At 39.5% G+C, this 21,896-nt stretch overlaps 3 protein-coding genes across 3 annotated transcripts in view; 2 read left to right on the top strand and 1 right to left on the bottom strand.

The window, feature by feature from the left end:
- Positions 1 to 3,990, top strand: part of LOC136440920 (glycine receptor subunit alpha-3-like) — a 62,060-nt gene extending 58,070 nt beyond the window's left edge. The window contains exon 9 of the mRNA XM_066437103.1: positions 133 to 3,990. Coding sequence (XP_066293200.1) covers positions 133 to 411 — 279 coding nt within the window. The 3' untranslated portion in view covers positions 412 to 3,990. The remainder of the gene's footprint in view (positions 1 to 132) is intronic.
- The window catches only part of LOC136440919 (tubulin-specific chaperone D-like), a 154,159-nt gene that overhangs the window by 124,980 nt on the left and 7,283 nt on the right, over positions 1 to 21,896 (bottom strand). Inside the window, exons 8-14 of the mRNA XM_066437102.1 lie at positions 21,046 to 21,095; positions 20,819 to 20,864; positions 20,399 to 20,531; positions 19,668 to 19,807; positions 19,233 to 19,293; positions 18,753 to 18,827; positions 18,355 to 18,449 (exon numbers count right to left, since the gene is read on the bottom strand). Of these exons, the coding sequence (XP_066293199.1) occupies positions 18,355 to 18,449; positions 18,753 to 18,827; positions 19,233 to 19,293; positions 19,668 to 19,807; positions 20,399 to 20,531; positions 20,819 to 20,864; positions 21,046 to 21,095 (600 nt within the window). The remainder of the gene's footprint in view (positions 1 to 18,354; positions 18,450 to 18,752; positions 18,828 to 19,232; positions 19,294 to 19,667; positions 19,808 to 20,398; positions 20,532 to 20,818; positions 20,865 to 21,045; positions 21,096 to 21,896) is intronic.
- On the top strand, positions 11,568 to 15,116 carry LOC136440336 (melanoma-associated antigen C1-like). Its single transcript, XM_066436301.1, has one exon. The coding sequence runs from the start codon at positions 11,608 to 11,610 to the stop codon at positions 14,866 to 14,868; it is 3,261 nt and encodes a 1,086-aa protein (XP_066292398.1). The 5' UTR covers positions 11,568 to 11,607; the 3' UTR covers positions 14,869 to 15,116.

The following is a 21,896-nucleotide window of genomic DNA, read 5'->3' as shown; positions in this document are numbered from 1 at the left end:
AAATTTAGGCATCTTGTTTTTTTAATCCATCTTGTCTTTTTTTTGCCCTCTTGCACTAAATTTGGAGTCTGCAGAGAATGCCATCCATAAAATGTACTTGCTGTGGCCTAATCACAATTGTTTTCCATACAGACTGATGAAGCTGACACTCAAGCTGCCGAGAAGTACAAGAAGCTGGCTGGCCAGTACGGCATGGGGTCGGCCAGCGCCAAAGTCTTAGAAAACGAGCAAACGAAAGCTGCAAAGAACAAGAAGAAAGACGTGGCGGCAGTGTTTCTGAGCCGCGCCAAGTGGATAGACATGATATCACGATTCGCCTTTCCTATAGCATTTCTCGTTTTCAACGTCTTGTACTGGGGGACGTACCTGGCGACCTTTGACGAGCGCGGGTCTCCTGGTGATATGCTGTAGAACGTTGGTAATACAACGAGTACACCTACGCTTCTTTACAGAAGACAAGCACTTACTGAAAGACCTTTCGCACAGTGGCCACAGCACACTACACATCCAATAGGGAAACATGAACTGCTATAGGAAAATTGTGAGAAAAGTCAAGCTTTAGATCCACAGCCATCTGCAAGGTTGCTGAGCCTCATATACAAGAGGCAGGGCTAGCTATGCGTCAATTTGTCTTTTAGACGACCTACACTAAAATAACAAAGAAAAAATTACTAGGTAGAAACCCTCTTTAGCAGCTGGACGCCTGTTACTGTGTTCCAGTGTTAATGTGTTTTTTTTTCATTCTACCAGACATTGGGACAAGAGGACACTTGGTCACAGTGTTGTAAGTTAACGTTGACTCATAATTCTGCCCGACACCCTAAGAATGCCACATCAAAAAACAGGATTATCAAGGCCTTTTCAAGAATGTCTAGAACACCTGGATATCTGAAGTGCAGCAGAAGTTGATCTCTCTAACTTCACCATTTTATTTCAAGATGGTGGTTTTAGCCCGGGTATCCAACGGAATTATGAGTCTTATCACTTTCAGCAGCAAGGTTTGCATTTTTGTGTCATAAAAATACACTTTTACTATTTATTATCATAATATAACATGAAAAGAAGGGACTGAACTAAAATCTAAAAAACAAACTTATTATATAACAGTTTTTCTTAATATGATATATAAAAGATTTGTTTGCAGTGAGTAGTTTGAAATAATTTGAAACACACTGAATTTATGATATATCTTTTTATAGTGCTATTTACCCACAGTTACCACACAAAAAAAAAAAATTAAAACATTGATATTTCAATCTCCTAAAATGACTACGAATACCTGACTCCTACACATCTTAAGTTAACATTGTCGACTAGTTTCACTCAAATGATTGTTGTATACAGGACCTGGTGTATATTAATGTTATATGTACATGTTGAGAGGGGGGCACACCATGGTGGAGATATAGACTGGGGCAATTTCCTATCAAAAGGTTCTAAATATCAGTATTCCTTAAGTCAAGCTGGACCACAAAAGGACACGAATTATGCCTAGGAATGACTTTCAGTCACGTTGCATATCACAGCGAAGAAATAATGAATCAAAATCATTGTACGAAGTTGAAAAATGCATGTATGGTTATTAATAGAAGAAACCAGCCATACAAAATCATAAACTTTACAGAATCAAGGATACAAGTCTGGAAAAAAAGGTGGAAAGCTGTATAATAGAACATAAAACAATCCACAAGTTCAAGCACAATACAAGACACATGCACAATGATTTTTATTGGTTCCTTACTATTCAAGAAAAAATGTGAACATGTACATTATTGTAGCATGCAAAAGATAAGATGGCATGTTGTATGTATTCAGAATTATATTCAACAGGGGACATATAAGATAACACATTTTCTAGCTAAATCTTATCAATATTTTGTATCTTTTTGTAAAACAATATATACGTATGAAGGATTTTATGCAAAATATTGTATGTATAATGTATGATAGATAAAACAATTATTATATATACATAGATAATGCTTAATAATGTAAGTTTTGAACCAATTAGGTATGATATAAGATGACTGTATTTATGGCATAAGCCTTCGAATAGAAACTGTACAAAATAGATTTTGAAATCAGTTAATATCTTGTCAAGATTTTCACTTGATAATGATTTTAAGGCACACCTCAAAAACATAATATGACTGATGTACTATAACATTATAGTGTGGTTTTAGGAAATGATACCATTTTCTGATATTCCGTCATACTTTTATGATATGACAAATATGATATTGATTTTTTTGGCCATGCCTCAGGGGAGGAGGCAATCCTTATCAACTTTGGTTCACTAACTTTGGTGCATTAACTTTGGTGAAATAATTTGACTTGGCCTTACCAATGACTTCAGCTGTACAAATGTCACTTTTTTTGTTCTAACTGATCTAAGTTTAATGAAAATTGTACAGTTTACTTTAAAAATCAAATAAATGTTACCAACAGAACTAAAATAGAAAGGAACATAGTTCCAGCTACAATATACTTTTGCCAAGTGCCTGTTCTTAAGACCGTCGTTCTAAGGGGTCTTAAAATCATATCAAACGTATCACATTTGTGCAGAAATATTGTAAGTTGTCAAAGAAATTAATGCTTAAATATGCGCTAGGCAATTTTGAGTACAGTTATTATTGGTTTAAAGACTTACTGTTAAAAAATTATGCCCTCTTGACACATCTCAAGTTAAGACCATATAATGGTCTGCTAAAAAAAGGGCAAATACAAAAAAAATTGCCCCCCCCCCCATTCCCTTCGTTCCTACCTGTCTTGCCAACTATTTTGTTTTTTTCTGGAACAGGTATGAAAGGTAGACTTGTCTAAGGGCTGTTTGCCGCTGTTGACAACTATTTCATACCAGCTTTGACCACATTTAAAAGTACTAAGATGTGTTTTTAGAAGAAAAAAATATTTTTTATTTTTGACAAGTCTGAATGCCATGATTGTCAAAACATGCAAAACATTGAAACAATGAAAATCAGACTATAAATTGGTTAACAAAGTTCTTTGCACACTTGCTACCATTTTGGTAGATGCTCTTCCTCATGGCAATACTGACCTGCTGTACATCACACTTCAGCTAGGTGGCGCTGCAGTGAGAAGAATGCAGTCCCAAATGTGACTGAGTTTGTATCCCCTCTCATCACGGTTCAGGACTGGGGTTGCATTTGGGACCGCAGCCTTTTCACTGCATTGATGCCTAGCTGCAGTCCAAAATAGAGCCAGGTACTCTTGCCCTACAGAGAAGTGGCAGAAAGTCCACCAAAACATTGTCAGGTCAAAAATATTATTAACCAACATGACGAAGTTTTAGCCGATCAAGATGAGCTATCATTGACTTATGAGCACAAACTGTATGTTCTAGATGCCTTTAGACAACTATACGATAGACTCCAACATGTAATGCATGTACCGTGCTCTGTATATACTTAACTACCCGTCGGAATTGCACCTAGTGGTCACATTCGCTTTGTCGTCCGAGGAAATTTCTTCGTAGGACCTCCAGAAGACTGTATCAATTCAAAGTTGTGGCGTATAGACTTAAGACTCCTGCACAGAATTGAGGGCTATGGCGTTACACTGTAAAGCTTCTTATTGTCACCATCACAAAAACGTTTACAGTGCATGTAAAATAGACACATACGTTGACTACAATTACTAATAATATGTTTCGATAAAAATTTATACATAAAGCAACAAATCTTTATACATGTTGCTGAAACTATTTGAAGACAAAAAAAAGATGATGGCACTTTGCTACAGTATACCAGCAAAAACAGTGTGTGATGATAATAAGTTTTACAGTGGTAATTTGAAGCCCAATATAACTATCTAGTATATACTATTAGGTCAATCAAAAAATAGCATTGAATAAAATTATAATGAATTGAAGAATTGAACACGGTTAGACATGTTATACTGTACATCATTCTTCTTTCTTTGTTTACTATACTTCCAAGTTGAATTGAAATAAAAGATAAGGTTGTCATATTTACAGTGAAGTGTGTGTATCATTTTACATATTAAGCATAACCAAACTTGTGCGTGCACATTAGATACATTCTGTGTAAAACAATACTTGACATACTTCATTGTCATCTCAAAATCTTGAGCATGAGATGTGTTTTAGACTCTAACCCTCCATTTCTTCCAATCCTCATAGCTCTAGGAAGGTCTTCCAAATCAATAACAATAATATTTGCCCCCTATCGAATTTGACGCAATCTGCACTAACTTGTTTTTCAAAAGTCAATCGAACCCCAGGTATCAGACTTCTGCATGTTGAAGAAACCAAACACACTTTCCCCTTGGATGTTTTAGAATGACACAACAGTGCCCCCTACTGGATTTGACACAGTCTGCACCACTGGACTTGTTAAAAAATTTCAAAATTCAACAGAACCAGACTATTAGGTATATATAGAAGGCACATCATCACTATTAATGAAAGTGCCCTTACTCACATACATGCATGACCACTTCATCAGAACAGCCAGTTCAGAGTTAGTAAGTCTTAACCACAAGACAATAAAGTAAACTTTTAATTATTTACATGACATTGTACAATTTTGAGGGTGAAAAGGTTAAGTGGGAGACCTCAGACTGAGGACAAAGGTTGACACGTTTTGTCTAGATAGCAGTACTAGTGCTATGCAGCTTTGCTATGGCTCACATATTTAGCCAAGCACACCCCTACTCTTCCTGAGAAGTTTGTTGGGAGTCTTTTATGTACATAGGTAATGCATGAGGCATTTGCCTGAAGCTCCCTCATATACAGGGCTGCCGGCTTTACGTCACCATCAGAAATGGCTAATGCAATCCCTTACAACATATCCAAGCTGTGTGTCTGACTATAGGATTGAACTCGGGCCATGGATCAACAGAATTAGATCCAGATGGCCAAGCAGTGGGGTTGCGTTACCGCTTGCACAACAGGGACTTAACAGGTGAAATCAGAAGGCCACACCAATTTTTTGTTGCTTATCTGAATAGCCTCTCCTGTTTTTCACATTTTGAAGAAAAAAAAAATTGGTTGCTATTCCCGTTCACAAATTTTTACTAACAATATTACTATTTGTTTAGTTGTAAAACTCAATAGCCACAAAAATAGATCATGAAGGCCTGCACATTCCTATAAAGTCTGGTCACATTTCAACATAACTTTTTAATTTTTCATTTATTACAACTATTTCTCCATATCAATCCATATATTACATGGCAAAAGGTAATTTTGTTACTGAAATAATAGTACTACAAAGAAAGAGGTCCATTGCATAAAATAAGCCATACAAAGCTGAAACTTGAATAATCCTCTTATTCTTTATGTTATGTAAACCCTTATCTTCACCCCAGACTATTTGCAAAAATTTTTTTAATTTTTTTTTTCACTCTGTCGCTGAAAATGTTTTCTCAAAAATCCAAGAATCAACAAATAAAATTGGTGTGGCCTAAACATTCAACTTAATTTTTGTATCTCATATACTATGTATATCAATTTAGATTCAACACATCTTTTAAAAGACAACCTATTGTGGCATAATGTACTATATATAAGTTTGGGTGATGGTACAACATGTAATTGGGCAGTACTTGCTATGTAATCAGTGCATGAAAAATTGCAGGTCCTTTGAAAATAATTGTACATATTCCTCATTGTCTACTTCTGCTGTAATTGGGTCAAATAGCTTCAAGCACCAATTTTGTTGTACTGATTCCAAAGGAAGATAGCTGTTTCTGTTGAAGCTTTCCCAGTATAATCATTAGGCCATGTTGATTTGATTATATATAGATGACATCCTCTGGGGACCCCAAAACAGATGCATGCAAGCATGTGAATAAAAAGTTTTGGCAAAAAAAAGTTGCCTTCATTATGAAATCTATGTGGTCAGGAAGGTTGAACAAAACTAAACACACATATGGTATACCAAAATATAGACTTCTCATTGTTCAACATTAGTATCCATTTTCCGAAATGCAAATTACAGCATTTTTTGTCTTATTTGCAGCTGTTCTGTATGATTTACATTGATCATATGGCCGAAAACTTTTTTTGGAAACAGACGAAAACTGATGCACGCGCAGATGTCATCCATATGTAATCAAATAAACATCGCTATATATCAATTCTGCAAATTGAATATACAAGTCAGACATCTATAAAACTTTGATTTAATTATCATTCTGATACTTCTGATCTTATATTCAATCTTCAACAATAGCCACCTGTGTCTGTGTCTTTTTCCAAGGACGTGGTCTTACAAAAGGTATGACCTAAGTAGATCGACAACTTAATGTTTTGCTGGGGGACAGTTGACATTTTCCTTAAACAATAGAGGTTTTTTCAGTGGAAAAATAGCCTGGAGGTAGAGGGGTCATCAGTCCACCCACCTGCATTATTTTCACACTGAGAGAACCTCATTTTTCTCTCCTTTCCTGAGGCTATGTAATTCTTACATGTAGTAGGCCTACTTTTAAGATCTATTCAAACTGAAGCAGCACAAATACGTAACAATAAAACTGATTTACGTGTAAGTATGCAGGGAATTTATGTTTTGGAAGAAGCCGAAAGGTCAAAATGAGTACATGGTATATTTGTAGCTTTGGTTGGAAACGTCGGTGTGGCGTAACCATTAGAGTGTTGGACTCAGAACCAAAGGTCCTGGGTTCAATGCTCACCATGCCCTGATATTGTGCCATTGGGAAAGGCACTTTACACGATATACCTACCATAACGGTGGAGTGACGCCATCCAAGCCTTTTCGGCTAATCTGTCAAAAAAGAAAGCCATGCCTCTCAGCACGTAAAAGAACCCAGCGCACTTATCAAAAGGAGTAGGGGTGTGAGAGGATCAAATAGATCTGTCAGGATATGCAGCTTGTGCTGTTCAGTACAAACCTGGCGTGTTACGCCATGATGTGTTGACCGGGCATGCAATACAAACAAAAAACTAGGGGGCACAAACCCACACCACTTCTTCATTACGCCACAAGCTATCTGCCACCAAAAAATCAAGACCATAGCATGTCCAGGTCAAGAGATACAAAAATGGAATTTCTGCTGCAGTAACAAGGTCACATACCAGAGGGCCCAAAATCAACCTTGAATTTCGGCTTCACAACACCTGCCAAAATACTAAATATCATCGTAATCCATCAAGAGGTTCTTGAGTTATGCTGACTACAGTAGTCCGGAAACACAAACAGACAGACAAACAGACAAACAGACACACCCAAAACTACTGTATATCCATTTTTCATGGAGATAACAAAACAAAAGCAGATCAACGCAATTAGATCGTAGGCTACCCTAAGGCAGATAATTATGAAAGAATTTCTCTCGTCTAACTCCCAAGGGAGCAGATGGTCCTCTGAAAAGCACCCAAAGATGTTGCATAAAACAAACTCACCTCATTTTCATACCTCACGAGGTGGCGGAGAGTTGAATGAGTAACTTTAAAGTTAATAAGTTATTTTAGTATCGGAATCTAACTGAATACAGTATTCAAGAGGACGAGTCTATCCCAGAACTTCGAAGGTAAGTCTGTCTGCCACAATTTCATCATCAACTTACTGAAAATGCATTTAGGTTTTTATTTCACACTAAGGGGAAAATGGCGTGTTCGCGGCGGTTTTAAGTTTGTGGCAGCGCTATATTCATACTGCTACAGTATTGGACAAAAATGTGGTTTTAAGTTTGCGGTGAAACGGTCGCCACGTAAACCGCGAACATAATTTTACAGTATCGTCCCTTTTCGTTCGAGATAAAAAAAGAAATTTGCAACAGTTTAAGGCTGCACGGTTGGTTGAAAATTAATGATTATACGTTGATGAAGGTTAGACATCCAGGAAATAAGATACGCCAAATGACTGTTACTCAAGCAACTGGATAAAAGTTTGATTAGTCCCCTTATAATGCAACTGGTGTGTTACACCAGGGGGTCTTTATACCGGCTATACAGATAGCTTTTGTTGTGTCAATAAAGATCTTCTTCGATACAGATCCAGATCTGTCCATTGTCTACCAAGTGTAAAGAGATGTGTGAGCACTATCATGCACCTACAGCATCTATGGTCTCTAGCTTGTACAGCGTATAAGAACAAACTGAAAAAGGGGATAAGTTTCTGAGCAGTATTCAAAGCCCAGCACCTCTCCTAGCTATATATGTTTCAGTTACCAGAACCCAGAGCTATAGATCATTACCCATAGTTGTATATGATGTATAACAGAGAATACTGGAGACTAAGCTTTGTGAATGCTCCAACTTAAGAGTATGACTATGTATGTATGTATGTAATGTATACTATAATTTTGACTTTTTGGACTTGTTACACGGTGAATATTGAGTAAAAAAAATGTTAAAAACCAATTTTTTTCCTGAAAAGCCGAATCCAATGTTTTTTCTTTTTCTGTTTTGAAATACTGTTTTTTTCCCAATAAGAGCACTTCTCCTTAATATAAATAATAAGTTCCTTTTTCCTTCTGGTGACTTATGTTATCAGACCAAGGACTTTCAACCCATAGCCTCCATTAATATTAATCCGACGGGTTACAATAATCTACCACTTTGAAAAACAGTGGGTTTGAAAGAGGTCTACGTAGTAAAGCACCCCCCGGTATGCACCTTAAAATATACAAGTCTTCGAGTGCATTTTACTGGGGGACATTAGGTTGGAGATCTGTTTGTATGGACGTATCTTTTCAGGGTGGCGGAATCATAACCATGTTTACTTAGTAGAGTTACGAGGTATTGCTTTTACAATAAACCTGGTGTTTTCTTTTTTGTCCTGTTCTTTAAATAATCTCTTTTCTTATTCCAATGTGAGTGCTGCTCCTTTGCTTTTAACTCTGTTCAGATTTTGGGTCGGTATGAGTTTACTATATTGATTTTGTACAAAACCTGAAAAACAGAGTAACAAGAGTTCAATGACCTACAACAATTATCACATGTTTTTAAAACAGAAACACATGTATGTAAATGAGGTTATTGTGGTGGGCAGCCCAGGCTAACAATTCCACTCCAAATTAAATCTCAAATGTTGAATCAAAAAGACTCCTTCTGAAAGTTATAGTTGGTCATATTAAGAACTGGATGGCCAATGAAAGAAACAAATTTCTTCTGAATCAGGAGTAAGTTGACTTGTACAATGTAGGTGACCTATTGCGTTCTTAATAGCTGATTTTGAATTGGAGGCAATGAGATATGTAAGGGGTTTTACCCCTCCAGAAATCTTTGAAAAACGCCACCAGGCGACATGTATTTCTGGTAAAACAAATAAACTGAAACTGAAATGCTATGACTTGTAAATGCCAAGATTATCTTCTTTTCTTTCATAATCGTTTAAAGCTTATATAAGACTGCCTAGAAACTAAAAAAAGACATAATACCTTACAATTATGAGACTGTATTAAACTAAAACACTATCTTGAGCAAAAAGAAACACCTGACATTGTACAGGGAAACATTAGGATCTAGGAATAACAGATTGTGAGTCATCGCGCTGTTTAAAAGGAACTGCTATGGGGCCGAAAATGTCTTTCTTTCCTCCTTATGGTCCTAACCTGAACAACAAATCAAAAATTATGATCATAAAAATTCATTGACATCTTTTGAAACTATCCAGTGTGTAGAAACAAGCCAGCTAAAAAAAAATCGCAGCCAGCGCCTGAGAATCAAAAAGAAGAGTCCCGACAAATAAACTGAGAGATGACCTACTTTAACGACTGTCCTCAGTACAGTGCAAACTAGAATAAAACTAGGTCAGCTTGCGCATACATAATAAGATAATTACAGACAGAGGTTAGTTGAACAACCACTGACTGACTAACAACAAAGTACCAAAAAAGGGGTTCCTGAAAAAAACTCTTTTTTTTACTAATATCAACAGCTTTAGTTTAGAGTAACTGTTACAATTTCCATGAAAAAAAGCATGATGTATAAAATGTGTATCATTGTATGTTCTGTTTCTTTATCATTTAAGCCTGGATTTAAGTTGTTTTTTTTTCTAATCCTTAGGTGACCTACATGTTAAATAACCCACCCCCTTCATTCTGTATCATAGACTCTTCCAGGTGAATCCGGTAAGGTCGTTCAGTGCGCTCAAGGACATTAACTGAAGACTCACCCTGATAGGAAGTTAACTTACAGGAAGTTAGCGAGGACAATTGTTGCTTGCAAGACACCACAGAAGATGACATCTTAAAGTAAGTCTTCCGACCTTCAGTTTACAAGCTTCTAATAACCTTAATAGGACAGTTGTCTGTTAAGACCAGTTCTACAACCTGTTATCATGGATAGACCTTTTCCACTTAACTTAAGGCAAGGATGTCAGGGCGCTTAAGGGCAGCATTAAGTCACGGCAAACTACGAATTTTCATCATATTAAAATATCATTATTTGTCTGTTTAAAACATCAAATCTTAATGCTCAAGCTTATGCAATTTTAGAAAGGTCAATGACCTCATTAGGACACACCAATTTCATTTGTTGCTTCTCCTGTCAAAAAAATTGGAGCAACAGGGCAATACATCTCCCACACGTACTTGATCCAGCATTAGCACAGAAAAAAGATGTTGACTTTTTTTTATTCGATGATTTCAACACCCATATAATGCTTTTTATCTTTTTCCAGTGCTAAATTTTCACCTTTGACAAGTTTGCGGTTGGAAAATAATGCATTTTAGTAACAAAAAGAGTCAAAACGTTATACCATTGAGTGTAAATCTATTCAGGCCTGGTACAGTACTGGTACATTGATGTTCCAGTATTTTACACCTGTAACTGAATAATTTTTGCAGTGCTAGTACCTGTACAGGGTACGCTGATTAAGTCATGCTTATAGTTATGGTCTCATTCATGAGTTTTTTTGCCCCATATATGCTAACATGTTATAATACGTGTTTTATACATGGGCGTGTTTGCAATGAAGCTATTGGAAATGCACCAACATAATCTAGGGTAAATGTTCTCAACATGGAATTTCCATGTTGAGAACATTTACCCTAGATCGTGTAAAGAAATTGCCAACAATCTCTGTTATGGAGGCCCACCCCCTATCTGCAGGGAAGGATCGTTACAGCCTCAGACAGCAGAGTTTTCATTACACCGACTACTAATCTGGGTGAAAGCTGACATCAGAAGCATCAAGGTTTAACTACAGACCATCAGGTTGCCCTTTTGAAAACTCAGTTCCAGATGGGTGACGCCCCAGCAGGCAACATGCCTGAAGACAAACAATTAATTCTACTCTGCCCTCCTATAATGTCCCCTCACCCCCGAGGCATGAGTGGACAAATAAAGCTAGTACATTTTGTAATAACACTAATTATAACACTGCAGTACCGTAAAATACACAAGAAAAGTGTTACCAACATTTATCATTATTAAATTTTCATGCAAATAAATTAGAGATGCGTTCAGCCTACAACACCTTTCTGACCGACCATATTTTTGTTTATTCTTACAGGTGCAGACTAGTCCACTAGTCCACTGAGCAGTACAGAGAGGGAGGGAGGGAGGGAGAGAGAGAGGGGAGAGAGAGAGAGAGAGAGAGAGAAAAACATAGAGAGAGAGAGAAAGAAAGAAAGAAAAAAACAGAGGAGAAAAACACAATGCAGAATAGCAACAATGAGCCAGATCAAGTGCCAATAGGACCACCTCTACCACAGCCACCACCCCTGCCCTCAAAGCCCAGGACTTTAACAGGGCCAGACTGTCAAAGAGCGAAAGAAAGAGTCGGCCACTCTCCGTCAGATTCAAAAAACAACTTTGTTACCTCCCAACTGGGGAATATTTCCGTCGCCTCAAGGCCTGACGAATTTGTAGACGCCATGTCTCTGGAATCACAAACTCAGGGCGAACGACCAACCACGCTTCCCGCTCACATCAAAGTCGTCCTAGGTAAGGTCATGAACCAGGAAGAGTCTCGCCGCCACGTGCAAACCTCTGAGAGGAGGTTTCGCGGATACAACCAGCGGGACAACTGCGTGGACTTTTTTGACATCACTGTCACGAAGTGCAGCGTGAGAAAGGAATCTCTCCGTGAGCTCGGTATCCATCCTTCGATGATTATGCCGAGGGAGACGGCAAACGGGATACGCCAAACCACAAACACGGCGGGTTATCCTCACCTAAAATCTGCTCTGCTTGGTAACAGCAACAACATGCCAGACGTCCTACAACAGTACCCTCAATATAGCCACGACACTGACAACGTCAGCGTTACCTGCGACCCTACTACCTCAGATTACTCTCAGTACGCGTACGACTGCCCTGAATGGTCGCGAAACACGAGAGTTCCGAATCGTGGTCAGGCACCGCCAGATAGGCCAACTGTAAGGCAAGGGGAAGTCAGAAGGACAGGAACACCAGAGTTACAGCTGACAGTTGCCAGTCTCCAAAACAGCCCTGCCGCAACAAAAGAGAATCCACTCGACCTTTCCAGAAAGAAAGAGTCTGGGGAGGAAATCTTGTCAGACAAGGCTTCAGGTGGTGACATACAATTCATCGATAATGTTGAAGAGAAGCAGGATGAAACACGGTCGGCTGAGAGTCCTGAAGTTGTTTTTGTTTCAGAGCAATCCATGTACATGAACACCAGAAATACCTCACCTGCAGTTGACCTCTTCCAAAACAGCTTCAAGTTTTCCAAGGGAATTCGAAGCGTCCCCAAACAAAATGCGAGCAAGCCTATCCAACACAGTGGCAGTGAAACGGCCAACCAACAAACTCATGCGAGTGCGGTGTCTTTAGTGCCGTTGCCGAGAAACCAGCGTCCGTATGAGGGAACGGTACAGCCTGATACAAACACGAGAGCTCGCCTTCCACAACCAGCCATTCCCGGGCCCGGATACCCAAGCAACCCCTACGAGCCTTTAAGCTGGCCTCAGCCTGGACCCTACATGAGACCTCCGCCTGGACTTCTAGTTCGCTCAACTTCTCAATCATCAAACAGGTCTCACCCCGAGGTTGTCATGCAATGTCCTCCATACGTGCCGAATCAACAGTCGCCTCTGCCTTCACAACCCCGTCATTACCGTCACAACATCCCGTACCGCCCACCTGTCAATCATGAGGTCCGCAATCAGGAGTACCCGCCCTTTTCCTCGGATGGATTTCGGTCTACAGGGCCGTATGTAAGAGGCAGAGCCCCACACATTTTCCCTGAATCACCAGTGTATTATCCACACAACACTACTGCACGAGGTCTATCCGCACACCCCAAACCGATGTGGTCACCTCCGTTGAGGGCCAACAATGCTTCTTTGACCGCATCAACGTTCAACAAACCGTTTTTGTCAGCACCACAGGAGCAACACGCACGTTCTGTCTCCCAACCCCCCCTTCCGCAATCATGGTATGCCTCACCATCATTCCATCCATCGGTACATTCTGTTTCCACTCCAAGGCCAGAGCTAGCACAGGTGGTAGCAGCACAAGCACAATGGCCACCCCAAACAAAGCCACCACAGCCTAGCTATAGGGTGGACCAGCAATCAGCGATGCCACAGTCGTCATCTCCCATACATGTACGTCATCAAGGATCACAACAAGCCTCTGCACTACAGTCACTGTCTTCCATAATACGAAGTACATTGGAGCAAGATTCATCAACCTCATCCTTGGCACAAGAGAATTCAGTGCAACAGTCAAAGTACTCGACACCAAAACAGCCTTTGGCAGACCAAACAACTGCTACTACGTTACAGCAACCACAGTCATCATCTTCAGTAACAAGGTCGCCTCCTGCAGAACCACAGTCAGCATCCGCAGTGTCACAGTCACCATCTGCAGAGGCACAGTCACCATTATTGGTACCACAGTCACCATTGCTGGTACCACAGTCACCATCATTGGTACCACAGTCACCATCCCCAGTACCACAGTCACCATCTTTGGCACCACAGTCACCATCTTTGGCACCACAGTCATCATTTGCAGAACCATCACTGCCATTTTCAGAACCACAGTCGCCATTTCCAAAACCGCAGTCGCCATCCTCGGTACCACAATCACAATCCCCAAGACTAGAGTCACCATCCTCAGATTCAGGCGACTCAATGTCAAAAGTAGAAATGCCCCTCTTACTGGCCATCTTTAACAGTGCTCCAATACATAAAGAGGTCAAGTCAGCAACAACCAAGCAACGCAATAATCCCAATGAACAGACTCCTCCTTCCAACAACGCGATGAAACTCTCCAAAATGGACAACAATGTAGGATCGAGCAGTGTCGTCAATGACATTACGGACTTGAGACGTCTGTTGCTTGATCATGACCAGAATACAGAAAGCGGAAAAGAGGGCCAGATTCCATCACCTCGCCAGTTTCTGGATGACGGACCATACAACTACAACAATCCTCAAATGTCCTACTATTGGGACTGCTTGCAAACAACCCTTCCGAGCCCGTTCGACAATCCTGAGTCCATCCGGACGCAATCTCACCTCTCGAGCGCATACCCTGGAAAATACAGGAGGGACGAATGCGTACCAAAGCCGGAGGTTGTACAGAGCCCGAGAAAACGAAGGCAGGAAGGTGACCCAGAGTACAGCCTGGTGCTCAACAGGAAACAGATGAAAAGCTGGTTAGACGAGTTGGAGAGTGAGGACAGAGGTGAACTGATTGACACAGATGGCGACAACAGGAGGAGCGATGAGGTCTTCAACAGGGTGAATAGTTGGGATTTAGCTAGGCAGGCAGTGACAACTATGCCCACGCAAGGGATGGAAGTAGTTCAGAATGCCCATGATGAACTCACATCCAGTTTTCAGCCACTGGACGGTCCAGCACTTCTAATGGCTAACATGGTACTTCCGAAAGAAAAGCCATTGCGACCGCCTCCGCCACTGATCAAAATTGAAAAAACTTAGAAAAATCATGGCTCTTTTAACAGCAGCAAGTTCATATTATCATGAAAATATGATTCAAAAATAGAAGTACTATATTATGAAGTAAATTGAGTTTAGAAAACTCTTTTTGGTTCTTGACTTTCAAGCTACCTCAGTGACTGCAACAGAATATGAATATTAAGATCACAAGTTTGCAAAGGTTTGACTTGTACTTTATCAAATGTATGGTATTAACTTTGACATCGGTAATAGGTACGTGCAAATATTTATTGGAACCATGGGCGATTACAATTATGGATGTAGCACTTATTTATTACTAGACGTCGTTATACTTAAAATGGTTATAGGTTTGTGTCATCTGGCAGTGAAGCACATTTGTAACAATATAGAAAGAGACCTTCAAGTTAATAAGTTTTTTAATCAAGCTAGTCTGGAAATTTTGCTATTAATTCTTTGGATATTGCAATGAAAAAGTAATAGGGTGTATATGTGTGCGAGGGGTGGTGGGTGGGGGCTGGGATTACGGTAATAGACAACCTTATGCTTTTAATTCACAGACCACCAAAATGCTAGCATCACTTAGAAGACATACAAAGATACACTGTCATATCTGTCAACATGTGTTCTGTTATCAATATGTGCACCACATTTGGATGCACTGAACGTAATACTTTACAGTATAGTATCACATTCAGTGCATCCAAACATATTAAATAGAGCATATTCAAATGTCTATACTGTCAAAAGTGTAACATGTATATCTAGTGCGACTGATACAATTTATGTCCCCCTATGTGATGCAAGGAATTTGATGGTCAGACTCTGCAAAAGTGTGAATTCTACTCTGTTGAAAAGTGGTTAAGAGATAATACTGTAAATGCAGAAATGTTCACGGTGGTTTTATGTTCGCGGTTCTCGCAGCGACCAATTAACCGCAAACTTAAAACCACCGCAAACATTTCTGTGCAATACTGTATACAGTTAGCAGTATCTGACTTTAGCGCTGCGGTGAACTTAAAACCACCGCGAACACTAAAATTTTGCATTAGGCTTAGCATGAAATAAACTCAAACGAACTTAAATGCATTTACAATATTTCACTAAAAAGGCTTGTTAACAGAAAATACAGGACATGTACAAACTAATGAAAAAAGATCACTGGTGTGTTACGCCTAATGGCGGTTATACCGGCTATATAGATACAGATACAGATACATACTGTACCCCTTCATTTCATTTTTACGTGACAAAACCATAAGTTACTTTGACATAAACAACTGGACAACAAGGAAAAAGAAAAGTGAATGCTTTATCGTTGTGTACATTTCACAAATTGAATGTACATAGATTTTGTGCCTTGTAATTGTACATGATTGTATGTGTGCATATTTATTTTTCTGATTCCAGCTCGGAAACAGGATTACTTCATGGGTAGAACTGAAAGCGGTTCAAGTTACGCTGGTATACTGCCACTCAGGAACAAGTTCATTTAATTTACTAAAATTATAATAATTAGTAGTAAATGTTTTAGACTTATAAAATGTCAAATATCGAGTTACATGGTGTATCTATTAACATTATCTCAGGGAATATTACTTACTCTAGTGTGGAAAAACTAATTTATCAAAGTGGAAGTATTGAAAGGGAAGATATTTTGAAGATAAAGAACTACTATGTATTTGAGTCACATATTTAGAATACCAATAAAACCCTTTAAAAAATCCCATACTGATCTCGTATTTGTTTTCTCACTTTCTATCTTCCCATTACTTATTGCAAAAAAATGAAAAGCAGGCAGAGCTGGTACAGGTACACAGGTTTAGGTAACTGTACCTGAACTACAACATGTACTTAATGATCAAATAATGGTTGATTTTCAATAAGGACAAGAGCATGGTTGAAGTGATAACAACATAATGTTTATGAAAACAAATATAAAAATTTGACTCGTGCCTTGTTAAAGTTTATTCTTCGCTACAGGAGTCTTCAGTGCACTACTGCCACGGTCATTTCAATGGTGATTTTATCTGTCAAAGTTCCAATCCCCTTGCCTGTTATCCCAGCCAGGCTTAAACTGATTAGTACCGGTAAAGTACGGTACACCAGGGTTCAGGTATTTCGGACCTGTACCTAATTGATTGTACCAGTACTGTACCGGTACACTGTACACAGCTCTAAAAGCGGGTATTACTAACACTGTTAACAAGTTTTGGCTAAATTTGTTGACCGTCAGGGGGCCGAATTTCAAAATGGTCAGAGAGTCAAGCTTATTCTATACCAAAAATATACTTCACATTGTGCGGCCCTTACGACCAGTGCTAACAATTATCTGTCCATCTCTGAAAAGTGTGTAATAATCAATGGGCCACTGGCCGTCTTGCTGTTGAAAATGTCCCTTCCAGATCGCAGACTCTTTGAGCAAGCTATTATTAGCAATTTTCCTGCTGTGTTACGACGTCTTAATCTTAAAGAATCAAACATACAAATTTCCTTTCCCCTAAGAATCCCTTGCAAGATCAGGCTAAAAATACCCCAATAAAGACTTAATTATACTGTTATATAGACAATTCATGAATCAACAAACAACTTACCTCAAAAACTTTGTCATCCCATCTTCGGAACATCATACAAAGGGGGGTTCAACTGCAGTGTGTTTTGTTGTTGTCCTCCAGCTCTTAGTTCTGTCACATGCAGCTTAAGAATCTTTGACTGATTCTTGCTTCTTGGGTTATGTTGAAGATTGCATCAGCTGGACTGACAATTCCGTCCAAGGGGAAGCGGACATCAACGGTGCTTGAAAGTCCACCTTGATGGTCGTTACATGTCGACTCCTCTCCTGTTTGTTTCTGTTAGGGCTTCAATCACCATAAACAGGCACAGCAACAACAAAACATGATCCCATGGTCCATTTTGGTTCAGCTATCGCAGGCTGTGTGAGCATTGTAGACATACAAATTAGAGTTTTTGATTTTGGTCACTTTTGATTCCATACTTCCTTACGTCTACTAGGGCGCAATGCTTGCAAAGCATGGTTGCAGTATACCCTTGCTGTAAGTCGACAAAAAACTCATGTAATTAAGCGATGGAAGCAAACCTCACTGCACAGCCACCACCTACTAGTAGTCTCATGTGCAATATCTGCGAACAGTGCTTCTGAGAGAGGAATGGATTTGTAAGCCATACCCAGACTCAAAAAGGCGACTGAGGAATTCAAGATCTTCGCAGACAAACATCACTAATCTCCAAGCAGATCCACACCGGGTGCGAAAATCGTAGTATGCTAGCCAGAGAAGGTCCAGCCAGCCAGAGAGGGTCCAATAGCTGGCTGATTGGACCTTCTCTGGCTAGCATACTACGATTTCCGCGCCCGGTGTGGATCTGCTTGGAGATTAAAACATCACATCATGCTTCTAAATCTTACAGTTACTGTTCCGAATGACTGTTTGTCCATAATGCTCACAACAGCACATGTCTGAAGTGTGTAAGGACGTGTGTTTGCGTGCGTACCTTTTGGTAATCTTGACGGCAGAAGGAGACCACGTCGTCCCAGCTCCGCGAGAGCCAGGCAGCCGCCGTGCCACGCCTCATCAGCCTCCTGAAGACTGTTGGGACATGACGAGAAGTTCAAATACAATGGTGCCATGAATCAATTTTGTGGAAGGGGAAAGAATGCTTTTGTTGTGTTTTCAGTTTGCAGTCAAAACAATACAGGAACTGTATCAGTAGTACAAAAATCTGCTGTGATTTTGCAGTGAACAAGAAATGGAAACCTGTGTGAATTCTTTAAGATTAACATACATTAATTTTGTATGACTTTACTGTAAGTCAGCATGCAGTTTCTACCCCAAATCTCTTATATAAAACTGTATTTTCAGCAGAGTTTGAAAGGTTTGATAAGAAATTACCTGAAGCAGTCCAAGACCTCCTCCACGACTTGATCAGCCAGTTCCCTTGGGAGCCGACTTGTCACACGCCCAACCCTGGAGCAAAAGGCAACATTGTAGCTGTCAGAAGGTGTTCATGTTTTCTGTATATTGTAAATTATGCATAACCAGCATGCATCAGCTTCCTCAAGGTGTGACCAGGGCTGTCTCCAGGACCCGTCCCTCCGTCCGTCCCAGGACGGAAATTTGCTTGTTGGGACGGAAAAAAATTCACCCTGTCCGTCCCAAAATCTGAACTTTATGACTTGACTTACACAAGAGCTTACTTCATCTAGACATCCAGAGGCAGCGTTATACATAGTGTAACCCTATGCTTAGCCTGCTAACCTTAACAAAGGGTCAAGATTAGATGGTGAAAATCACAGGCCTGGGGCAAATATTTGCAAATAAAAGTGACATTGTACAGTTTATTGTACATGTTTTTAACCAACTTCTTCTTACCCTTTTGCAGCAGACCAGCGTACAATTGTGTCTCTGTCCTTTAAACCCCTGAGTACTTGCTCTGTAGTAAAGAAAGGGAGTTTATGCATTAGCTTCAGGTAAAGAGGGACAGAATGAAAGAAGGATTCCAACAAAAATGAACAATATACAATAAATACATATCAAATGAACATAGAAACTCACAACATAACAAATGATTACGAAATCATAAGAAGAGTTAGTTAAAATGCTCTCAATCCTGTTACAGTTTTGTCATAAGTATATTTTCTTTTTTATATTTATGATTTTACTGTTTTGTAGTCTGGGCTCCATTGAAAATCAATTTGCCAAAATTGAATGGGCTACCCAGTAGTCTGAAAATTCCACAAATAGATATCATCATGATTATATATTATATTACTGTATCATCATTATTCAAATAAATAATAAAAATACCAATGACTTCTTCAATCTCATCAGGCACATCATAGTCATCATCGTCTTCTTCATCCTTCATAGCAACTGTTGCCATAGCAACTGCATCCTGCCCGCCAACCTGTAGATTTTCTGCCAAGGAACGGCTGCCTCGTTGGTACCTAATGGAGAGAGATTTCGTGTTACGCCCAGGTCACAAACATCACACAATGCACTTACGATTATCATAGCATACCGCATCAATAGCACAATGATCACAGCTTAATCGCTGGCAAAAAGTATAAGAAACGATTGTAGCAAAGTCTGCTGTTAGAGGCTATAAAAATTCTATGACAGTGGCAAAATTGCGCCCCCATGCCCTGACCATGTGGCCCTTTAACCTGGGGAGCAGATCCTCTGACAAGCAAAAAATATTGATTAACCAGGGATGCTACTACATGTAGTACTAGGTGACATGTGGCCACAGTCTTCAACTGGGACCTGTCTGACAGTAGTTTTGCCCCTCAGGAAGCCTTAGAATGTCCCATTTCAACTTAAAATTCTCTAAAACTCCACACCATTGTGACCAAGGAAGGGGGGAAACCCCCCCTCCCACACTATACCCCCACTTGCAAAAAATTGGTCGCTCTGCTCCCTTGCAATGTTCCCCCTTGCAATTTTTTTCCTAGAAAAACCTGACCCAGCATGATTATGAGAGTTTTCATGTTACATACAGATATAAGAAAAACTGTTAGAAGTAAATAGACCCTAACCTCCAAGAAGCCAGCCTGGTCTTGAGAAAAGTGAGCCCGATCCTCTGAACCAACTTGATGGCCAGTTTGCGCAGCAGGGTGTTCTTACTGGTCTCCAACTTAAGTGACACCAATGTCTTGAGAACCACAGGCGCTGTAGGAATGGAAGTCTTATCATTTATACCGTCTGTCAATTATCACCTTCACCAAGAAGGTGTTTGTGGTTGTGTATGTGTGTGTGTGGGTGTGTGTGTGGGGGGGGGGGGTGAACAGCCATCGAGAAGGCCTAGATGGATTGTCATCTTCTATCTCTAGTCTTTAAACTGAAGTTTGTGTCATCATACATAGATGGCGCTTCTATACACACTATAGCTATACGCTGACATGATTAAGGCCACAGATTCTATTTAGAGAAAACAAGGAGGTATGTTCGAATCTTACCGAATGCAAGGAGATCCTCTCTTTTACCATGTTTGAACAACAGTGACTGAAAATAAACAGAAACACAATATGTTCTTTAATTTCAAATTTACCATTATATGACATTATCACTCAACATTACAGAGATATTCTTAATTCTAAAAACAGTCAAATCCAAAAAATTTAATGCTCAAATAATGCCACGTGCATAAACCACTAAGTCTTTTGACCTTTGGCCTTTAACCTACCAAAGTCTGCAGCACGCCATTCATCGTGTCCATGGCCCGGACGTTGGTTGCTGCAGAAACAGAGACACTGTCAGAACCTAAAACATTTTGCAAACTTTTTTTGAATACAATACATCCCATCCGAAAATAATTTCATAAGGTTGGTAGAACATCTATTAGGATATTGGAGTTTTCTTTCTACACAACCAGTGATTTCTTACATGATGTACTTACCTGCTGACGTCAATACATCACATCTTTCTCTGATTGGTGAATATAAACAATATACCAATATTTATATAGGGGAAGGTGATAAATAAAGTTACCGTATACAAAATGTAATGTAAGACATGTTTCTAGAAATGTTTCTAGAACAATTTTTCTGACACAGAGCGATAGAGCAACATGGTGTGACCACAACAAAAGTGTATGATTACAAAGTTGAAATATTCAAAATGGTGGTGCTCAACAATTTGCATGGGAAATCTCCTTCCAATGGAAGAAAAATAAATAAGGTATATGTTTTCCACATGTTCAATACAATTTTTTTGTGTCTTTACCTCCCGTAAAAAACAAACAATTGCAACCATCTCCAAGATCATCATTCTTTCTGGTATACATGTAAGTGGGTCTACTTGTACTTTCAAACTGATGCAGTTGGAATCATGACATGTAGGTGGCGCTTTTACACAATACACTTCATCCATTGAACTCAGTAAATTGTTTCATCAGGTTGGAAAATAACTGGTTAATAAAGTTCTTTACACATAACAAGTACACAATCTCCTCCTGGAGTTTCGGTGACCTTCTGTCAACCAGTTAGCGTTGCCATGAGGAAAGTGACAGACAGTCACCGAAACGTCAGCAGGTGA

This window comes from Branchiostoma lanceolatum, chromosome 8 (genome assembly GCF_035083965.1).
Source record: "Branchiostoma lanceolatum isolate klBraLanc5 chromosome 8, klBraLanc5.hap2, whole genome shotgun sequence".
NCBI classification, from domain to species: Eukaryota; Metazoa; Chordata; class Leptocardii; order Amphioxiformes; family Branchiostomatidae; genus Branchiostoma; species Branchiostoma lanceolatum.
The sequence above is the reverse complement of the archived record's forward strand: the minus strand, read 5'-3'. Positions and strand labels throughout refer to the sequence as shown.

Coding starts and splice junctions, on each gene's coding strand:
- LOC136440336 (XM_066436301.1), top strand. CDS start 11,608: ATGCAGAATAGCAACAATGAGCCAGATCAAGTGCCAATAGGACCACCT.